At 47.4% G+C, this 20,933-nt stretch overlaps 1 protein-coding gene across 4 annotated transcripts in view; it reads right to left on the reverse strand.

Moving 5' to 3' along the window:
- The window catches only part of ARNT2 (aryl hydrocarbon receptor nuclear translocator 2), a 155,010-nt gene that overhangs the window by 24,584 nt on the left and 109,493 nt on the right, over positions 1-20,933 (reverse strand). For all 4 annotated transcript variants that reach the window (XM_081838933.1, XM_081838932.1, XM_081838934.1 and 1 more), the window contains exons 10-12: positions 18,333-18,467; positions 16,435-16,509; positions 11,832-11,983 (exon numbers count right to left, since the gene is read on the reverse strand). In XM_081838933.1, coding sequence (XP_081695059.1) covers positions 11,832-11,983; positions 16,435-16,509; positions 18,333-18,467 — 362 coding nt within the window. The remainder of the gene's footprint in view (positions 1-11,831; positions 11,984-16,434; positions 16,510-18,332; positions 18,468-20,933) is intronic.

The raw sequence follows: 20,933 nt of genomic DNA on the forward strand, positions 1-20,933 counted from the left end.
TATTGATATTTGCTAAGAAAATGTTACCGTTCACTCATTCTTTCGTTTTCCAGGCTGAGTGTTCGTATCAGAAAATAGCATTCACTACTGTCAGGGGTTCAGGGAGAGAGACGCAGAGTGAGGGGGAAGGATTCCAGACTGACGAGGAAGAGGATGACAATGACCCAAGATTGTCCATGAGTCCGTCCAGTGAATCGGAGGACTCCCAAAAGGGAGCCCCTCTGGTCAAGCCAAGGGGAGCTAGAGGGGGAAACAGTCAGGAGCAGGGAAACGAAGGGGGAACCCCCAGTGGGAGTTGGAGAGCGAGACCGGCTGCTCCGCTGGAACGGAGTGAGGGGGGAGGAGTGACCAGTGTGTCAGAAGGAGCAGAACAGGAAGCAGAGAGGGGAAGGAGATCAGGGCAAAACGTCCTGCTGGAAGGGGAGGAAAGTAGTATTGAGGGCAGTGTAACTGTCGAAAGGAAGGTCAGGAGCAACGTAAGCGCGCCAAGTTCAAAATGGGAGGCGCGCGGAAATGAAGAGAGTCCCGGGGAGGAGCCTGGTCCCAAAGCCCGAAGGAGGGGGGAGGAGGCGGCAGAGGATTCAGCCTCTGGAGAGTCCCGAAGGGAGAGAACACAGGGGGGCAGAAAGACCCTGCGGAAAAGGAAAGAGAGAAAGAGGTGGACCAGTACAAGCCTCTTAAACTGGTGTCGAGGCGGGAGTGACTCAGAGGGGACTTCAGCGGTCTAAGGGTAACAGACGTAGGGTCACGGACCTCGGATGTAAAGCTACTAATGTTCTTCAATAAAAGCTTTTGTACATAAGCTGGAGTGGACTTTGGTCTCTTGTGAGCTGGGACCACGGGTGACTCTGACAGCAAGTCCCCTCTCTAAGAACGCAAAAATTTTTTTTGCAAAGCTCATGAACGGTGGCAGCCATGAGTGCGGAGGAACAGCTGACAACACTGCGAAACGCAGTTACGGAACTCACCGCTGCAGTCATTGCATCTCAGAAGAAGAGTGATGAAGCGGAGAAGCGCTGCCAGGACCTGCAAATAAGGTGGGAGCGTGCAAGCAAGGAAGGGTTCCCAGGGTCCAGATCAGAGGGAATTGGACTTGGAAGGCGGGGGGGCAGTCTAGTCACCCACTTCGATGGGAACCTAAAGCACTACCCAAGTTTCAGAGCAGACGTCTTGTATGCACTGCATTTGCTTCGTAATGACTTTAAAGATGAAGAGGAGAAAGTGGGGTTTATTGTGTCTCATTTGCATGGGGAGGCAAGAGCTTGGTTGCGCAATTTGTGGCGCGAAGACGGCCCTGCCCGCCGCGATTCTGATGAATTTATTAAAGCGATGGACGCTTGTTTCCAGTCAACCGTGGATCTTGATCTTGCACGCAGGGAAATGCACGGGTTGCGGCAAGGGAGAGCCACTGTGCGTCAGTATCATTCGCGATTTTTCGCCTTACTGACTGTATTAGGCTGGGAGAAGGACTGCAAACCAGTGAGAGATTTGTTCTGGGAGGGTCTCAGCGGCCCCATAAAAGATGAACTTGCCAGGGGAGACAGACCTCAGACCCTGGAGGACGTCGTGCAGAGGGCTCTTGCAATAGGGGTACGGCACGAAGAACGTCCTTGGCACAATGAGGAGGGACGCCAGGCGCGTGCACCGGCAAGGACGCCTTCTTTTCTCCCCAGAGACTTCAGCCAGGCACATCCCTCGCCTCTGGCGCGGCAGGGGGAGGAACCGATGGAAATTGGTGGTGCTAAGGCTCAAGCAACAGCCAGAGTTCCAGCATCCGGTGCAGTAAAGGCGAAGCCTCCTAGAGGGACCAGGAAATGTTACATCTGTGACAGTGCACTACACATGGCGAAAGAGTGCCCCCAGAGGCCCCAGAAGCACACTGCAGCCTTAGCAACAGTGGCAGCAGAAGTGATGCAAGAGGAGCAGCCTCAGGGAAACGACAGTGCCTGGCTGGAAGCAGAGCTGCTGGGGCTCAGCCAGGCGAATCTGTAGAGCAGTCCCCAGTGCCTTTGCAACGTACAGACCCTTTACCACCCAAGCCAACGGTGCAGCTCACTGCAACACTCCTGTTGCCGAACGGAACCACCCTGGAAGTCCCCATCACGATCGATTCTGGGAGCAACGCGGACTTTGTGGGGGTGCATTTCGTCAAGCAGCATCGCATAGCGCTTCTGCCCGCGACAACGCCTCTAAACGTAGTCACGGTTGATGGCAGGAAATTGCTGGGAGGACAAGTTGTGCAACAGACGCCTCCCATGGAGATGCGGATTGGACATCATAGAGAAGTCATCAGCTTCAATGTCACCCGCCTGTCGGACACGCCTATAGTACTAGGCATGAGTTGGCTGGAGAGACACAGTCCTGCGATAGCGTGGTACCAACGGCAGATCACCTTTTGCTCATCGTACTGTGCTCAACATTGTATCCAGTCCAGCCAGGAGGAAGGGGCGGAGCAGCAGCTGCAACTTGGCATGGCGCAGGCAGTTCCTCGCAAGTACGAGAGTTTCCTGGAGGTTTTCTGCGAGAAGGAAGCTGACCGGCTGCCGCCCCACAGACCTTACGATTGCGCGATCGACCTGTTGCCGGGGGCGCAGCTGCCGACTGCGAAGCTGTATTCCATGTCTGAGGACGAGATGCAAGAACTCAGGGAGTTCATAGAGCATAATTTGAAGCGTGGATTCATCCGGGAGTCCAAAGCAGTGGGGGGCAGTCCTGTGTTTTTTGTAAAGAAGAAAGACACGCCCCAGAAAAGACTCATTGTGGATTTCAGGGCCATAAATTCCATGACCAAGCCCAAGGCCTTCCCCATGCCCAAGATTGATGACCTCCTAGCGACCGTGCGGAAGGGGAAGATCTTCACCAAGTTGGATCTGCGTGGAGCGTATAATCTCATCCGTATCCGGGAGGGCGATGAGTGGAAGACGGCCATGTTCACGCCTCTGGGCACGTATGAATACAGAGTTATGCCGTTTGGTCTCCAAAATGGATCTCACGTCTTCCAAGCCTTTATGCATCACGTGCTGGCGGGGCTCCTCTACAAGAAGTGTGTGTGTTTCCTCGACGACATCCTGATCTTTTCGGAATCGCAGGAGGCTCATGAAAGAGACGTGAAGGAGGTCCTGCAGAGACTGCGAGAACACAGGCTCTACGCCAAGTTGGAGAAATGCCAGTTTGATGTGACGGAGGTGGATTTCCTCGGCTACAAGCTGTCTGACAAGGGGCTGGCCATGGACAGCGTCAAGGTCCGCGCCGTGTTAGACTGGAAGAGCCCACGCAATCGGAAGGAGGTCCAGAGATTTGTCGGGTTCGCCAATTTCTACCGCAAATTCATCAGGGGTTTTGCAAAGGAGACAGCAGCAATCACGGACACCCTCAGTTCCAAAAAGAAGAAGTTCGCTTGGACGGAACAGGCGGAGCGCTCTTTTAGGAAGCTTAAAAGCCTCTTCGCTTCCGAGGAGCAGCTGATGCACGTGAATCCGGGCAGACCCATGCGAGTAGAGACCGACGCCTCAGACAGAGCGGTGGGAGCCGTGCTCCTGCAAGAAGATTCCCAAGGAAATTGGAGACCCTGTGCCTTTTACTCCCGAAAGCTCAGCAAGGCGGAGCAAAACTACACCATATGGGACAGAGAGCTGTTGGCCATCCACGCTGCCTTCAAAGCATGGCGACACTTCCTCATAGGTGCCAAGCACACAGTGCAGGTCCGCAAAGATCACAAGAACTTAGAGTATTGGCGCACGGCGAAGCTCCAGAGCCAAAGACACATGCGCTGGGCTGAATTCTTCGCGGATTTCGACTTCAGGATAGAATACATCCCGGGAGAATCCAACGTTATAGCCGACGCGCTCTCCAGGAAACCGCAATATCTCGAGGAAGCAGCGCCAGTGGCAGCCAAGCACATTTTCGCACCGCAGGCGTGGACGTGCGCTACCATCGCAGTCGACCTGGACGCGGTGCGACGTGCGTTGCAAGTAGATCGATTTGCACAATCCAAGATGGAGGCGCTGCGCAGGGGTTCGCAGAGAGAAGATGAGTTCCAATTACGCGACGGGCTGTTAACTCACAAAGGTGCCCTCTACGTACCGGGCGAAGAGCTCCGCGCGAGGGTTCTGCAGCAGTTGCACGACGCCCCCAGTGCAGGACACTTCGGCAAGGAGAAGACAATAGAACTGGTGGCCAGGGACTTTTGGTGGCCCCAGATGCGGGGAGAGATAGCGGATTACGTCGCCAGGTGTGACACTTGTCAGAGGTCCAAGCCAGTGCACCAGAAGCCAGCGGGGTTACTGGAACCGCTGGAGACGCCACAGCAACCGTGGGAGAGGGTGGCGCTGGACTTCGTCACTGACCTGCCCAGCTCCAGAGGCAAGACGGCGGTGCTGGTGGTGGTGGACCTGTTCACCAAGATGGCGCACTTCATTCCTTGCGCGAAGGTGGCGACGGTGGAACAGACCGCCAAACTCTTCATCGATCACGTGTTCAAGGTGCATGGGCTGCCACAATCCATCCTGTCCGACAGGGGGCGCCAATTTGTTTCTACTTTTTGGCGGAAGCTTCTAGGTATCCTGCATGTCAAGATCAACCTAACGTCGGCAAGGCATCCGCAGACCAACGGCCAACGCGATCATGCAGCAGTACCTGAGATGTTACGCCAATCAGCGCCCGGCGGCGTGGGTGGACTACCTGCCGATGGCGGAGTTTGCCTACAACAACACGAAGCACGCGTCGACGGGGGTGACGCCGTTCTTCGCGAACAATGGTCGTCATCCCAGAACCTTCCCGGGGTTCGTAACACCGGGAGAGGGGGTGACGCAAGAAGCCGACCAGTTCGCAGCAGAACTGCAAGAGGTGCACGAGGAGCTGCGGAGACATTTGGAGCTAGCCAAACAAGCATATAAGGTGCAGGCAGACAAAAACAGGAGAGTGGGAGAGGACATCCAGGTGGGGGACTGGGTATGGTTAGCGGCCCAAGCGATGCCAGCCAGGTCGTTGGCTAAGAAGAAGCTGGGACACAGGCAGCTAGGGCCATACCAGGTGGAGGCTAGGATTAACCCTGTAGCTTTTCGACTGGCCCTCCCCGAAGGTTCCAGAGTGCACCCGGTCTTTCATAGGTCGGTGCTCACTCCCTACAAGACCCCGCACAGGTTTCAGGAGTCTGAAACAGTACCGCACGCACGCACTCAGTCACCCGAGAGGGAGGGGGCGCCCAGGGCCGAACCACTCAACGAGGTCACTGAGATCCTGGACTCAAGATGGGGGGTAGAGGGAGTAGAATACTTTCTAGCCAGAGAGGGTACCCCGGCCAGTGCCAATATTTGGGTGCCGGACTACGCTTTAGACGAACCTCTTCTGAAAGACGAGTTCCATGCACTTTTCCCGCATAGACCCATGCCAGCCGAGTATTTTGATGACTGGCTCTTTACGCCCACACTTTCAGACAGTACTTTCAGGGGCTTTTCTTCCGCCGAGGAGAGAACGCCAGAATCAAGCCCGCCCAGGGGATCGTGTTCGGGGGTAGACACAGAACCCTCTTACTGGTGGGACGAGCAACCAGAGGACGACTGGCGCAAGAAATGGCTGACGGGGCCTTGGCAGGCAGCACCAGACGAAGTAGCAATGGAAGAGGGAGCCGAGAACACCTTGGGTGAAGAACCCGCATTCGAACACACATACACCGAGCTGCTAGCAGAGGACATTGAAGCAAACGAACTGTATCCTGCATCTACCTCCGAGGAGCTGCGGCTCCCACGACCTGCCTCCGAGGGCCGGGAGGGGGGAAGGGGGGGCTTCGAGGGGGGGATGGATGTCAGGGGTTCAGGGAGAGAGACGCAGAGTGAGGGGGAAGGATTCCAGACTGACGAGGAAGAGGATGACAATGACCCAAGATTGTCCATGAGTCCGTCCAGTGAATCGGAGGACTCCCAAAAGGGAGCCCCTCTGGTCAAGCCAAGGGGAGCTAGAGGGGGAAACAGTCAGGAGCAGGGAAACGAAGGGGGAACCCCCAGTGGGAGTTGGAGAGCGAGACCGGCTGCTCCGCTGGAACGGAGTGAGGGGGGAGGAGTGACCAGTGTGTCAGAAGGAGCAGAACAGGAAGCAGAGAGGGGAAGGAGATCAGGGCAAAACGTCCTGCCGGAAGGGGAGGAAAGTAGTATTGAGGGCAGTGTAACTGTCGAAAGGAAGGTCAGGAGCAACGTAAGCGCGCCAAGTTCAAAATGGGAGGCGCGCGGAAATGAAGAGAGTCCTGGGGAGGAGCCTGGTCCCAAAGCCTGAAGGAGGGGGGAGGAGGCGGCAGAGGATTCAGCCTCTGGAGAGTCCCGAAGGGAGAGAACACAGGGGGGCAGAAAGACCCTGCGGAAAAGGAAAGAGAGAAAGAGGTGGACCAGTACAAGCCTCTTAAACTGGTGTCGAGGCGGGAGTGACTCAGAGGGGACTTCAGCGGTCTAAGGGTAACAGACGTAGGGTCACGGACCTCGGATGTAAAGCTACTAATGTTCTTCAATAAAAGCTTTTGTACATAAGCTGGAGTGGACTTTGGTCTCTTGTGAGCTGGGACCACGGGTGACTCTGACAACTACCTATATTTATTATTGAAGCACATTCTTATTTATCTGCATCTTTTAATAACAAATATAATTCTACGGGAGTATAATGGGTAATTGCACTTCATATGTAAACAGTTCCTAGAAATGCTGCTTATCGAACTAAAATAACTGCACTTAAGGTGGCATCACATAGCTTCTGAGAAATGTTGAAATTCTGGTTAGTATTTACCTAGGCCCAGTGGCAGAGCCAGGGCTAACACCAGGTTTGAAGTGGTCCTGGATTTACCCAATGGGGGCATTTCTAAAACTAATTATATTGATTATTTATACCCTGCCCATCTGGCTGGGTCTCCCCAGTCACTTTGGGCGGCTCCCAACCGAATGTTAAAAACACAATAGAGCATTAAACATTAAAAACTTCCCTAAACAGGGCTGCTTTCAGATGTCTTTTAAAAGTAAGATAGTTGTTTATTTCCTTGACATCTGGTGGGAGGGCATGCCACAGGGCGGGTGCCACTACCGAGAAGGCCCTCTGCCTGGTTCCCTGTAACTTCACTTCTTGCAGTGAGGGAACTGCCAGAAGGCCCTTGGTGCTGGACCTCAGTGTCCAGGCTGAACAATGGAGGTGGAGACACTCCTTCAGGTATACTGGGTTGAGGCCGTTTAGGGCTTTCTCTCCCAACTGGTACCAGGAAGCCACTATGCTAATTTCCCACTATACTCCAGAAGCAGCATAATTTTATAACGGGTCCTACCAGAGCACTGGGGATTCGGCAGCTTGTGCAGCATCTGTTAAAGGTAACAGATTAGGTCCAGTCATGACCGACTCTGCAGTTGTGACGCTCATCTTGCTTTACTGGCTGAGGGAGCCAGCGTACAGCTTCCGGGTCATGTGGCCAGCATGACTAAGCCGCTTCTGGCGAACTAGAGCAGCGCACAGAAATGCCGTTTACCTTCCCACCAGAGCGGTACCTATTTATCTACTTGCACTTTGATGTGCTTTCAAACTGCTAGGTGGGCAAGAGCAGGGACCAAGCAACGGGAGCTCACCCCATCGCGGGGATTCGAACCACCGACCTTCTGATTGGCAAGTCCTAGGCTCTGTGGTTTAACCCACAACGCCACCCGCGTCCCAATGCAGCATCTGTTAGGTCACAGCAATTCAACCAATGACCACTTGCCAACCTTAGGATAAGGATAACTCCGCCAATTGCAGTCCAAGGCCTTGAATCATCCATCACTGTCAGAAAACTGCTTGGCTCATTTCGACAGAGATGCGAGCAAATGCCAACAGGAGCAGGCTTTCCAAACTCACGGACGGAGCTCTCAAAAGAGGAACAATCTGCCAGAATTATCAACATGTGGAAAATCCTAGCTCCTTCTAATATTTATAATTCTACAGGCAGAAAAAGAAAAAGGGCTGCCACATCCTCTTTGACATTACCATTTCACTAGGAAAGAATAATAACAATGCATTAACCGGAGACCTTGGTAGTAGCCAACCACCATATTTGGGCAACAAGTCGGGCTTGTTTTGCGAAGCCAACTGAGGATAGCTATAACAGGATCCAAGGAAGGCCCCCACGGCATCATTTCTCTCAGAATGCACTGCCGTGCCTATGTATGCAGCCTTGAAAGGGAAAGGCTGGCAGAACAAACAACACCGACTAATTTAAAGGCCAGATTCTTGAAGCCTTCTGGACGGTGCGGAAACAGAAACTTGTTTGTCAGAGCTGGCCCCTTCTGCTCCTTCAGTTCGCTGATGTGGAAGAGACATTGATTTATTGTCAAGTTCCTAACCAGCACTTGGACCCAAGTCAGGGCCCTCAATATGACTTACCAATCAAAACAACATAATGTTTAAAACCGCATTAAAGGAGAAGGGGGAAAAAACAACACACAATAAAAAAGCAGCAGGCATTAAAAAAATCGGGGGGGGGGGGACCAGCACAGAGATCTTGGAGGATAAAAAAAAAAAAAAAAACACCAGTGACACCACAAGCAGTTTAGCCACCCACCTCCAAAGCAAAACAGAAACATTTCCCCATCAGCCTTTTAAAAAGAACCACTAGCTTGGAAGGCTTCCATACAGACAAGAGTTCCACAGTGAAGGCAATACCACTGAGAAAACTTTCCTCCTTGAGATCCTCAGTCTGGTCTCAGGTGACAAAGAGTTCACATCCACAGTATATATTGGAAACACATGACTTCCCCCGAAGAATCCTGGTAACTATTGTTTACCCTCACAGAGCTACAATGGCTAGCACCCATTGAAAACTACAGCTCCCGGAATTCTTGGGGTGGGGGGCGAGTAATGTGTTTTAAATATGCCTTAAATGCACAGTGTGGATCTAACCTGAAAGCAGTTGTTCAGGCCTAGCACGAGGCTTCTCCATCTTCTTTCCTCAGACATGTCTCACCTTGCTCTGGGAAAAGGCCAAGGTGGTCCTTTCTCCAGAGCGAGGCACTCTGGGCAAGATGGCAAGGAGGATGTCTGCGTTGCTGCAGCAGCTACAAGTATTTTAAAGCTTATTTTATTTTTTTAAAGCTTTCTATATATATATAAAATCTGTTTCAAAAGCCTTCCTAGCTGCTTTGGCAAACCACCATCATGCACACTACCACCTCGCCAAGAATGCCTGGTTCTTTTGAATTATATACCCAACACATGGAATCTAACAAAGGGGAAATGTGAATGGACTCTCTGCGCCCTTACTAGAGTAAAAAGTATGATTACCTTTTTGGTATTGATGAACTGGAAAAATAAAAATGCAGCTCCTTTTAATGATTGGATTGAAGATATGTACAAACTCGCTACACGTGAACAAGTTGTTTACAAACGTAGTCTTGTTATAGACAAATTTAACGATATTTGTGATTCATTTTTATAAATGCTCTATTAGGTTAAGGTCTAGTGAACTACAGGAACAATTTTCCCCCTTTTTTGTAATGTACTCAATATCTCTTTTGGTTTTTTTTCAACATGGGTACTATTTCTTGCTTCTTCTTCTTTGTGTCATATTTTACTCAGTGCACTTGTAATTTTGTACTTTTTTTCTTTTTCAATAAAGAATAAAAAATAATAAATAATGCCTGGCTCTGAAGGAGGACCCAGTAGTCTCTTTTTCAGAGTGAGGCAATGAGAAGCAGGGAAGAAGAGGTGGAGATTTCATTCCATATTAGGTTGGCCTGCAGGTGTTTCCATCATCCCATCCACTCCCTGTACTCATGTTTTTTTCTACCAACAGAGGACAATACTTGAAGGATCAGATGAACTGTGCTATAAGGTCCACTGAAAGCTTATGCCACAAATCTGCTAAGGCTTTTTAAGGCACCAGAGGCCCCTTTTTCAAGATGCAGACCAGAAAGCTTGAGAAATGGCTGCTGGAGCTCCATAAGCATACATGGGATTTCATAGACTTGTAGAGTTGGAAGGGACCCTAAGGGTCATCTAGTCCAACCCCCTGCAATGCAGGAATCTCAGCTAAAGCATCTATAGCAGGTGGCCATTTGATTGTGCAAAGCACTCTTCCTTCCCAGTGTATCATTAAATAAACAAACCTCTCAGCAGGGATCAGCACCAATGGTGCTTGTTTGGACCATATGGCTTGCCTCTGGCCCTGCTGAACTCTGACACCCAGGAAAAGGAGGATCATTTCACACATTACGTTTTTTCTAGGTGCATGTGTAACATCCCCGCCCCACCTGAGCATACACATTAAAATGTAAGCATGAATGGAAACACATGTAGCATACAGGTACAGTGGTGCCTCGCAAGACGAAATTAATTCGTTCCACAAGTTTTTTCGTCTTGCGAGTTTTTCGTCTTGCGAAGCACGGTTTCCCATAGGAATGCATTGAAAATCAATTAATGCGTTCCTAGAGAGACCGCCTTCAGACCAGGTCCGGGGACAGTCTGTCCCCGGACCTCTTCTGAAGGCTGGTGGGGGGGGAGGACTTTTATCCCCACCGCCAGGCTTCAGAACAGCCTTCTGAAGGCTGGCGGTGGGAAGAAAAGCCCTTCTCCCGCCGCCAGCCTTCAAAAGAGTTCCTGCAGGGCTGCCTAGGCTGCGAATAGCAGCCTGCTGCCCGGTGCGAGGGACACTCTGAAGCAGAATGCCCCTCGCGCGGGGCAGACATCTGCAGCTTGGGGAGCCCTGCCGGACTTCCCCGCAGGGCTCTCCAAGCTGCGGATAGCAGCCTGTTGTCTCGCACGAGGGGCGCTCTTAAGCAGAGCGCCCCTCGCACGCGGCAGACATTCACAGCTTGGGGAGCTTTGCGGGGAACTCTTCTGAAGGCTGGAGGCGGGAGAAGGGCTTTTCTTCCCACCGCCAGCCTTCAGAACAGCCTTCTGAATGTTGGCGGTGGGGAGGAAAAACCCTCCTCCCACCGCAAGCCCTGGGAAGAGAGGAGAAGCTGCACGCCTTCCCCTCTGTTCCCGGACCTCCTACCGCAAGCCTTCAGGACAGGTCCGGGAACAGAGGGGAAGGCGCGCAGCTTCTCCTCTGTTCCCGGGGCTCGCGGTGGGAGGAGGGTTTTTCCTCCCCACCGCCAACATTCAGAACAGCATTCTGAATGTTGGCGGTGGGGAGGAAAGCCCTCCTCCCGCCGCAAGCCTTCAGGACAGGTCCGGGAACAGAGGGGAAGGCACGCAGCTTCTCCTCTGTTCCCGGGGCTTGCGGTGGGAGGAGGGTTCCCCGCTGTCCCGGAGATTTCCCTATGGGCTTTCGTCTTGCGAAGCAAGCCCATAGGGAAATTCGTCTTGCGAAGCAAGCCCATAGGGAAATTCGTCTTGCGAAGCCGCTAAAAAATCGGAAAACCCTTTCGTCTTGCGGGTTTTTCGTTTAGCGAGGCATTCGTCTTGCTGGGCACCACTGTACAACATATCAGTTAAGATGGATTAGCTGAGCTGTCAAGCGAGAGACATAGCTTAGTGGTACAGCATCTCCACTGAGTGTAGGAAGACTCATGATAAATCCTCAGCATCTCCAGGTAGGACCTAAAGAGCTCATCACCTGCAACCCCAGAGGACCACTGCCTGTCAGTTCAGACAATACTAAGCTAGTTGGACCAGTGGTCTGACTTGATATGAGGGAGCTCCCTATGTTCTTAAGTGCATTCAGTAAGAAGCTTGGGTTTTCTCTGTCATAATACATGGAATGGCTTTAAGCAAGGCCTAGTGCAGACAGAGTAACTTTTATCTTTAGAAAACCACAAGGAGCAGGGCATAAAAGTGTTTCGGAGAAGGGAAGAAGATAGGGAAAACCATAAATTTAAGGGTGAAACACGTACTTTACGTTAGTGTTGGTGCAGATGATGTACTCAATCTCGTCCGAATAAGGGTTCTGAAATGTGAAGCTGCTGGTCCGGATTAGCATCCATTCCCGGTTCTTGGTACGAAAGCGATACATCACAGAGAGCACCTGTCCTTTCAGTTTAACAACCTGCAGAGACCATTTTAAAAGAAGAAGAGTTTGGATTTGATATCCTGCTTTATCACTACCCCAAGGAGTCTCAAAGCGGCCAACAATCTCCTTTCCCTTTGTCCCCCACAACAAAAACTCTCTGAGGGGTGAGTGAGGTTGAAAGACTTCAGCGAAGTGTGACTAGCCCAAGGTCACCCAGCAGCTGCATGTGGAGGAGCGGGGAAGCGAACCTGGTTCATCAGATTACGAGTCTACTGCTCTTAACCGCTACACCACACTGGCTCTCACGGAGAGAAGGTGGCAGAGGTGATATCAGTAACTGATATGGGCTGTGCTCCCGAGGAGCAATATATGTGATTGTAGGGGAGCCCTATATACAACAGAAGGTGCTTCTCCTCCTTTTTGCATAGTTCTGTAGATCTTTCAGGTGATGAGGCAAGCTGCTTTTACAGCTGAAGGGTAGCTTGCCTCATCCAGCAAAAATGACAGAGAACATTTTGGTAGACAGATCCCTTAAGTACACATAAACACAAATGGCCCCTTTGTGGGCACTGGCATGGATGGGTGGTTGGTACCATAGGCCCTTTTCGATATACAGTCCACAGTTCAACCTTAACACCTACTACTGTGCGTATTTTTCATGGAAATAACAGACAGGGCCTATGAATTTTCAAGGCATGACCTGTCTTGGCATAAGCCTCAATTTCAAGATGGCCACCAACTTCCCACTGTGGAGTCCTTTCCTTTAGCCATTTGCACTGGGGTTTCCAAATAAGACTCATTCCATCTTGTTTACCTGAAGAGAACTCACATCCTCACAGCAAGTCATTATTATATATTTTTGCATTCGTATCCTGTTTTTCCTCCCTGGAGTTCAAAGAGATTATCTGCTTTTTCCCCCTTTAAACAATCCCATGAGAGTGCGAATCATGGCTGAATAGGAATTTTGAACCCAGGTGTTCCAGTTCCAAGTATGGAGATCTTTCTACCACACAACACTGCCTTTTGGGATTAATTGGTTGAGAGACCTGCTGTATACTGGTTGGGGATCTATGGGTGAAGGGGAATCTTCAGTGCCAATAGAACAGGCAGAATTGGAAAGCAGTTTCTTTTTTTTTCTTCCCCTTTTACAGTTCCCAGAAATTCAGGCCTGGGAGAAAAAAACCCCCAAAGAGCTCATGCTTTATTTAAAATAAATCTCTAGCTTCAATCAGATGAGCCATATCCTTTGAACAACAACTTTCTACTGCCACACCCAACAATGGGATCGTAAAATGAAACAGAACAGTGTGTAAATGGCCAGCTGAACTGTTTCCTAATGGGTATTATTAGATAGCCATCCTCTCCAACTTTTGATACAAAATTCTGCTTGTTGTTTTTGGCCTCCAAGTGCCTCATTCAGACTTAATTTTTCCCACCCCTGACGAACGACTTTATCTTTGACAGGAAGTAAAAACCCTGAAACAGACACTGGCCAAACACTCCAAAATCCCTCACCACACAATCTTGCCTTAAACAGCTCCTGATAAGGCCAGCAATTCAAAAACATCTAATTTTCAGTGGCTTATTATACCCACTGTTAATCCTGTAACAATGTATTGATTGTCAGGGCCTTTGATGAGATAATCTCAGAGTTATATCTTAAAAGGCTCCCTGCATAACAAATCACAGAAATTAAAACAAAAATATTGGGAGATCAGTTGCTTCCCTGACTTTATTATTATCATCCCACTTTCATTTTTTTGGAAGCAAAAATTGTAGCTATGGATAAATGTCCCTAATAGAACAAAACATTTCTGAGTTTGTTTGTTTTTTGCAGATCTGCAGAATGAAGAGGGAAGGGAGAAGGGTAGTGAGGTGAGCAGAGTGGGGAAAGGTGTGCAAGAGTGTGGACCCAACATGGGATGAAAAAAGTACCGTATTTTTCGCTCTATAAGATGCACCAGACCATAAGACGCACCTAGTTTTTGGAGGAGGAAAACAAGAAAAAAAAATATCCTGAATCCCAGAAGCCAGAACAGCAAGAGGGATCACTGCTTTCGCTGCGCAGCGATCCCTCTTGCTGTTCTGGCTTCTGGGATAGCTGCGCAGCCTGCATTCACTCCATAAGACGCACATACATTTCCCCTTACTTTTTAGGAGAGGAAAACTGAGTCTTATAGAGCAAAAAATACGGTAAGCTGGCCACCAATCTGAATGAGCTAATGGTGATGTACAAGAGCTTGGCACTGGTAAGGAATAGCAGGACTGTTTGCAATTTGAATGGTGAACAATGGCAAGAAATAGCCTGTAAAATAGCAAGCCAGTCAGCAACATGAATGGGGAAACGAAGGTGACTAAGACTATTTCACATTACCTGGGATTCAAAATACAATGTGAAGTAACTATTCAAAAACCCAATCCGTGCAATAATTACACATCCCCTTTGGCTGATAAGATCCTGAATAAGCAGTGTCTCTCTTTCGCAAGGCAAAAATATTTTGGGAGAATAAACCAGGAATGGTTTTCACCCTTTATATATTGTTGGAAATACAACAGCAGGGATTATTTAATAAGTAACCTTAGGGTTAATTCTGCTAACTGTTTAAGTCACCAGCACCCTTGTGGTTGCCAGCAACCAGTCAGAATGCCATGATTCTTGCTGCGGTAGCTCGCGCATTGATTGGCTGTGTAGTTCTGAGGGAGTTTCCTCCTGTATGTGCTGTTGAATATCTTCCTGCTGTGAACTAGGCATGAATCCCTAAGAAACATAAAACCTCTCTGCTTATTCATTCTCCTATTATTTACTCTATCCGATTTATCCAGTTTCTTTTCTCTCTGAACTTCATTTGCGTTTTTTCAATTCACTCTGCTAACTTATATAACCCATTAAAATTAGCCGTCCACATTTCAACTGGAAAATTTGAATTCCAGTAACTGTCTGAAGTCGATACATAGTATTCGCTGTTAAATATGGCAAGAAAAGCATCTGGAAGGTGTGACTGGTAACATGCCAAATTGCTTGTCAAAACACATGCTGGATCAATCAGATTCAATTTGTCGTACAATGACATGAATTCTGATTATATATCACTGGTGCTCTAGAAACCCAAAACTAGGCTTGGAATTGCTTCCATATGCTTGTATGTTTCTGCTGGAGAATCTTTATGCTACATTTGAATTCTTTGTATTGAAAGCCAAAATATTCAGAAACTATACATTTATTCTTGGTGATTTTAAGTAAACAACTTTTTTTTTTATAAAAAAAATCAATTATATCGTAGGGGTGGTATTTTCTAAACATGTTAATTGACAGCTTAAGTATGTTTGGTCCTGTTTAAATTGGCAGGGAAACACCCACTGACTCCTGCAATGAGAGTTGAGCCAACACAGCGTATATTTCAAAACGCTGCCTTTTATCAAATCTGGTCAACTGCCTCAAGTAGCAACAAGGGACAGTGACTTCTTTGTGGTGGCTCCAAAGCAATGGAACTCCTTCTGCAGGGATGCCCGCCTCAGTTCTCCCCTTATGGCCTTTAGGGATATTCTTACTGTTTTTTTATGGCAGGGGTGAGGAACCTGTGGCCCTTCAGAGGTTGTTGGACTCCAACTCTCATTGGATTCAGCCAGCATGGCCAATGCTCAGGGATGATGGCAGTTGAATCCCCGTAACATTAGCAGAGCCACAGGTTCCTCCTCCTTGGTTTATTACCACTGCTTGCTGCTTTTAGCCATTTCTGCCATGGGATTCCATTTGTTTTAGAAAATGCCTAAGGAAACACAATGTGTGACATGACCTCGTCATATTGTGAGTTTCCTTGTCTCCATGGGCCAAGGGTGGGCAGGGGATAATTCAGAGCACAATGACATTGCATTACATGTTGAATTCCACCAGATGGTATTTGGTAGACCTACAGTGTAGCTTGGCATGATGTGACCTAGCCTAGTGACTTGTTACAGGCCACTGGACAATTTTTTTTTTTTTTAACAAATGAACATGGATTCCAACTTGATTTTTCCACATGGAAACCCAACACTGCAGTTGCTGTACCACACTGGTACTTAACATTCAAACTATAAGCCAGTGTTGTTGGTTCAATGTGATACCAACCCCTTAGTGCCACCACTGGTGTAGACACCATGTGTGTAATGTGATTGTACAATGACTGTTTAAGGTAGTAATCCAGCAACCATCTGTGTGTTTATAAAAGCTACAGATATTCATGAGTGAGTCTGTTTTAGGATTTTAGCATTAACACACACACACACACACACACACACACACACACACAGACCCGGGCTACGTAATTTACCCATATTTCTTTGTATTATAACCAAGGGTTATATTTGTCTGTCTATATTATACTTTTATAGTTATATATGTACAATGTATCTATACACTTGGATAACACAACACACAACAGTGCTGGTGTTAAAAGTAGTATAAAGCAGGATGGGGAATGAGGCACAGTTTCTAGGTAAAACATTACCTGCTGGAAGCTCTCTCTTAAATGGCTTTGATCTTCTGGATGGCAGAATTCTATAATGTCTTTCCCCAAAAGGTCCTAGCAAAGCATCCACAAAAGGAGAAAAACAGCAATGTAAAAATTACAAACAAGTTTCCAAACTCCATAAGGCATCAGATAAGTTTCAGTATCAGTACAGCTATTACAGATAGATAGATTCAGAGACAAAATGCAACAGTCGCTCTAAGTAGAATTTGTATTCTTTCAGCTGCTCCAACCTTAAGACCTATGCAGTCAAAGTACTACAGTGGTACCTCGGGTTAAGAATTTAATTCGTTCTGGAGGTCCGTTCTTCACCTGAAACTGTTCTCAACCTGAAGCACCACTTTAGCTAATGGGGCCTCCCGCTGCCGCCGTGCCACCCGAGCACGATTTCTGTTCTCATCCTGAAGCAAAGTTCTTAACCCGAGGTACTATTTCTGGGTTAGCGGAGTCTGTAACCTGAAGCGTCTGTAACCCGAGGTACCACTGTATTATTATTTTTACTTTACAGCTACTTTTCTTCCAAGTAGTTTAAGATGGCATACATGGTTCTTCCTTCTCCCCATTTCATCTTCAAAACAACCCTGTGGTGTAAGTTAGGCTCAGGGAATGTAACTGGCTCAAAGTCACTCAGTGAGCTTCATGACTTGAGTCGGGATTTGAACTCTGGTCTCCCAAGTCCTAGTCTGACACTCTAACGAATACTTCACGCTGACTGTATTCTGCAGTAAGCTGCACCAATGCGCTAATTTATATGTATAGATGCCTCTGGGAAATCAAGATGGTGGCTGGCTGAGGTCTCATCAGAACTATGCTTTATGCAGGACCCAAAAGCAGTTTCTAAAAAGTGGGGAAGGAGTGGGAATGTTGGGGGCCCCTGTAAAAGACCCAGGTTTGGACTTCCAAGCCACTCCCCAACACATTTGGCTCAAAGGCTTGCAGTCAGTTAAGGTCCCATCTGTCAGTTTGCATTTCTTGGTGCAGAAAGTATTGATCTGATGTGTAGAGATCTTTCCTTTTCTAATAAATTCAAGAGGGTTCTGGAAGTTTCTCTGTGTGAAAGAAGCAGAAGGTTCATGATGTTTGGGTTATTTCTTCAGAGAGGCTGAGTACAGCTGGTGTAAACTGGTTTTGTTATCTCTTCTGTCAAGGTCAGGATGGCTATAAAAGTAAGGCCAGAAGGAGCCTGGGTTTCATTTTCTCTTACTATCTCTCTTCCTTCTGGTGTGGTGTTCTGTTCATAGTGTTAAGGTTTAGACTTATTATAAGTTATTGTAAATTTAAGTTAAGTCTGCTGCAACTGGATTTCTTATGGACAGTGCCAATCCTGAATGTATTGGATTTGTGACCATTATGCTCATTTGCCTTCAGAAGCAGTAAAGCTTTGCTGGATGAAATACAATTGCCTCTGGTCTGTTTTTGGGGAATCCTGCAGAGTGTTTAAGTTCCTACTCTGCTAACTATACATTGGAATCTACTCTGGATCAATATTGAGTAGAATTTCATGACACCATCTGCCCTTCATGGGGGCTGTTAAGGATTCTAAGAGCTGTTAGGTAGAGTTGCCATATTCTCCAACGTGCAAATCCAAAGTGTTGAGCTTTTTCTTCCCCCCTTTCTTCCCTTTATTTTTCCCCCTTTTTCTTGAAGCTTTTGAGCTTGTTTTGGGAACATCTCTCCCCCCCCATGTCTTTGGCCTTTAAAAAAATTATTAACCCCCCTTGCCATACGTCAGGGTTTCCTCAGACATTTTGCTGATTTGCCGAAAATCTGCCCGGACACCGTTTTCCTGCCCAATTCCTGGACGTATAGCAGCCCTACGTTAGGAGACCTATATTTCTCTCACAGAGCTACAATTCCCATAAAGGTAATGAACAGACCTGGGGTTGATAGCCAATGACACTGATGCATCTTGGATCCACAAAGGTGATGATTCCGTCTGAGTTGTGTCTGGACAAGAATTCCGTGGGGACAGACATTCCATTCATGTCCATGCACATCGGAGAACTGGTAACCTGGTGGAAACAATATGAGATGCTCAATTCCAAGGAAAGGTAAGAAGATCTCCAAGCAGAGTCCGATTTCTGCCTGCAATAAAACCTGTTGTGGTATTGCCCACATTTTAAACTTTCACCCCAGTCATGTGACTTCCCTCTTAGAGCAGGTAACATCATTCAAACACACAAGCAAAAAGCACAAGGGATATCTAGTGTCCAGCAGAATTAAGGAAGAATAATTCACGGGCCATTTTCAAGTTGCGCTGTTCCAAGTGTCTCACACAGTAAACAAATACCATACAGAAATAAATCTTAAGTCAACACACTTATTGTAAGATGATTAAGACTCTCAGGACGTCAAGTGTTTATCTGAAAGCTACTGCTTCATCAAAGTAAAATGGTTTTGTTTAAAATAATCAAAGGTCTTTGAAAGTGGTCTAAATAAACCCTGGAGTCGAATTTTAAAATAGTTTTATTACATTTTGAGCTATGCAAACTGTAATCAACCGCATAAAATAAAAGTCAAAGAGGTTTGTTTTTTTTTAAAAAAAGCATGCAGTGTTTTCATGCTCACATTGCCTCACATTTACGCACAATGTTTCTTATTGAGCCAGCTAGGGGCCTGTTTTAAAACCTGCAGGCAAAGGTGGAACTCTTTCACTTAGCTACTCTAGAGCAGGGGTTGCGAAAATGGCACCCACAGCTGCAAATTCATCTGCAGAAGCCTTCTCTGGTCCCCTCAGGGTCCCTTCACCTCACTGAAATTAGGTTTGAAAGAATCATTCTTTTCAGGCTGCAAGCAATATCTCTTTCCTATGACATATTCTCCATACCCCACAGTGCCAGATCGGTTTCTCAGGTACAGACAGCACGTACAATGTTCCTTTCCTTTTCCTTAAAACTGTCCCCTAAACAGCAAGTGTCAGGATGTCAGTCTAAGGAAAAACAAGACTTCCAGCTGAATGATTTACTTCCTGGGGAGAAGGAGTTCATAATTTCTGCCCCCTCCAACTTCTCTGCAATTAAACCTGCCCTTATCCCATCGCATGCCATGATCTCCTCGGCTGCTCACAGTGAGCCTTATATAAGAGATGTTTGGTTGCTCCATATGGAAAACAGTTTGTTTTGGCAGCTGTATCATCTGCAAAACACCCACACTGGCTCCCTTCATCTCCATCACTTTGGGATCTTCAAGTGTGATCAAGACCGCAGTGCAAAGATGCACTTCCTTGGAAGTGAGGATGGGAGAGGAATTCAATTGTTTGCATTTCAGTGAGAAATCATCTGTTTTGCACTTCTCAAACCAACATGTGAACTGAAACACAACTACCCTTAAAAAATTACACTGAGAATCATAGAATTGGAAGGGATCCCAAGGGTTTTCTAGTCCACCCCCCCCCCCCGAAATGCAGGAATCTCAACTAAAGCATCCATAATAGATGACCATCTAATCTCTGCTTAAAAACCTCCAAGGAAAGTAGGAACTTCTACAAGTTTTGCAATGCAGCTCTTCAGCTAAACGGTGTATTAGTGAATGTATTAGTGAATATATATATATATATATATATATATATATATGTGTGTGTGTGTGTGTGTGTGTGTGAGAGAGAGAGAGAGAGAGAGAGAGAGAGAGAGAATCACATTATATTTGGGTTAATTGCTTGAAAAATTCATACACCAGTCAAAATCGCATAGAAAAATATGTGCGATAAGAAAAAAGTGCACTAAAATCTCAAGATTTTAATTAGGTTTTTAAAAGCGCGGTTTGATGAGGAAATGTGGAAAACTGAATTTAAGAGTGGAAAAGCTGGGAGAAGTGAAATCGACGTTTGTCCATTCCTACTTGGAAGTAAGCTCTTCCAAAACCAGGGGTGAAATAACCTAACAAGCTGCACGTCTAAGGTGCCACCCATACTGATGTTTTTTACTTTATGAGGAATTGCTGTATTCGTATTTTTCACAAATGCAACTGTCGCTCAGGGGTAATTGTGCATTTCTTCACCATGCAACTGTGTGACACACATCGCTGACGGTTATAACAGTGCGGGCAGTGGGTGGTGTTTGAAAGGTATTTTTTACGCAAACGGTCATTTGTGTATAGAACGTGCTAGCCTTTTCCTGCTTTCCCCGCTTAATGCATGTGCACCTCAACATAACTATTTAATATTAAATGAATATTGAGGTGATTCTCAAGTTGAACTCCCTGCTTGTACGTAATGAGGAGGATGCGATTTGGGTTAGGTTGAAAGAATGTATAAGACGACCATGGTGTACTTTTGTGTTCCTTCATTTTTGCCGCTGGGAGGAGGACCTGCACATAGCTATTATCAATCCGTCAGTATGGACAATCGAAAAATTGGGTACGTAATGCATGGTACAATGTACTAATGAACACTCACCACAAACATAATCTGTAGCACCGGCAACATTTTCCATTTGTGGTTTCTGACCGCAGAGAACTGTGCAATACAGAGTGTGTTGAAA

Source organism: Podarcis erhardii (assembly GCF_964252035.2).
Source record: "Podarcis erhardii genome assembly, chromosome: 14".
Classification (NCBI taxonomy): Eukaryota; Metazoa; Chordata; class Lepidosauria; order Squamata; family Lacertidae; genus Podarcis; species Podarcis erhardii.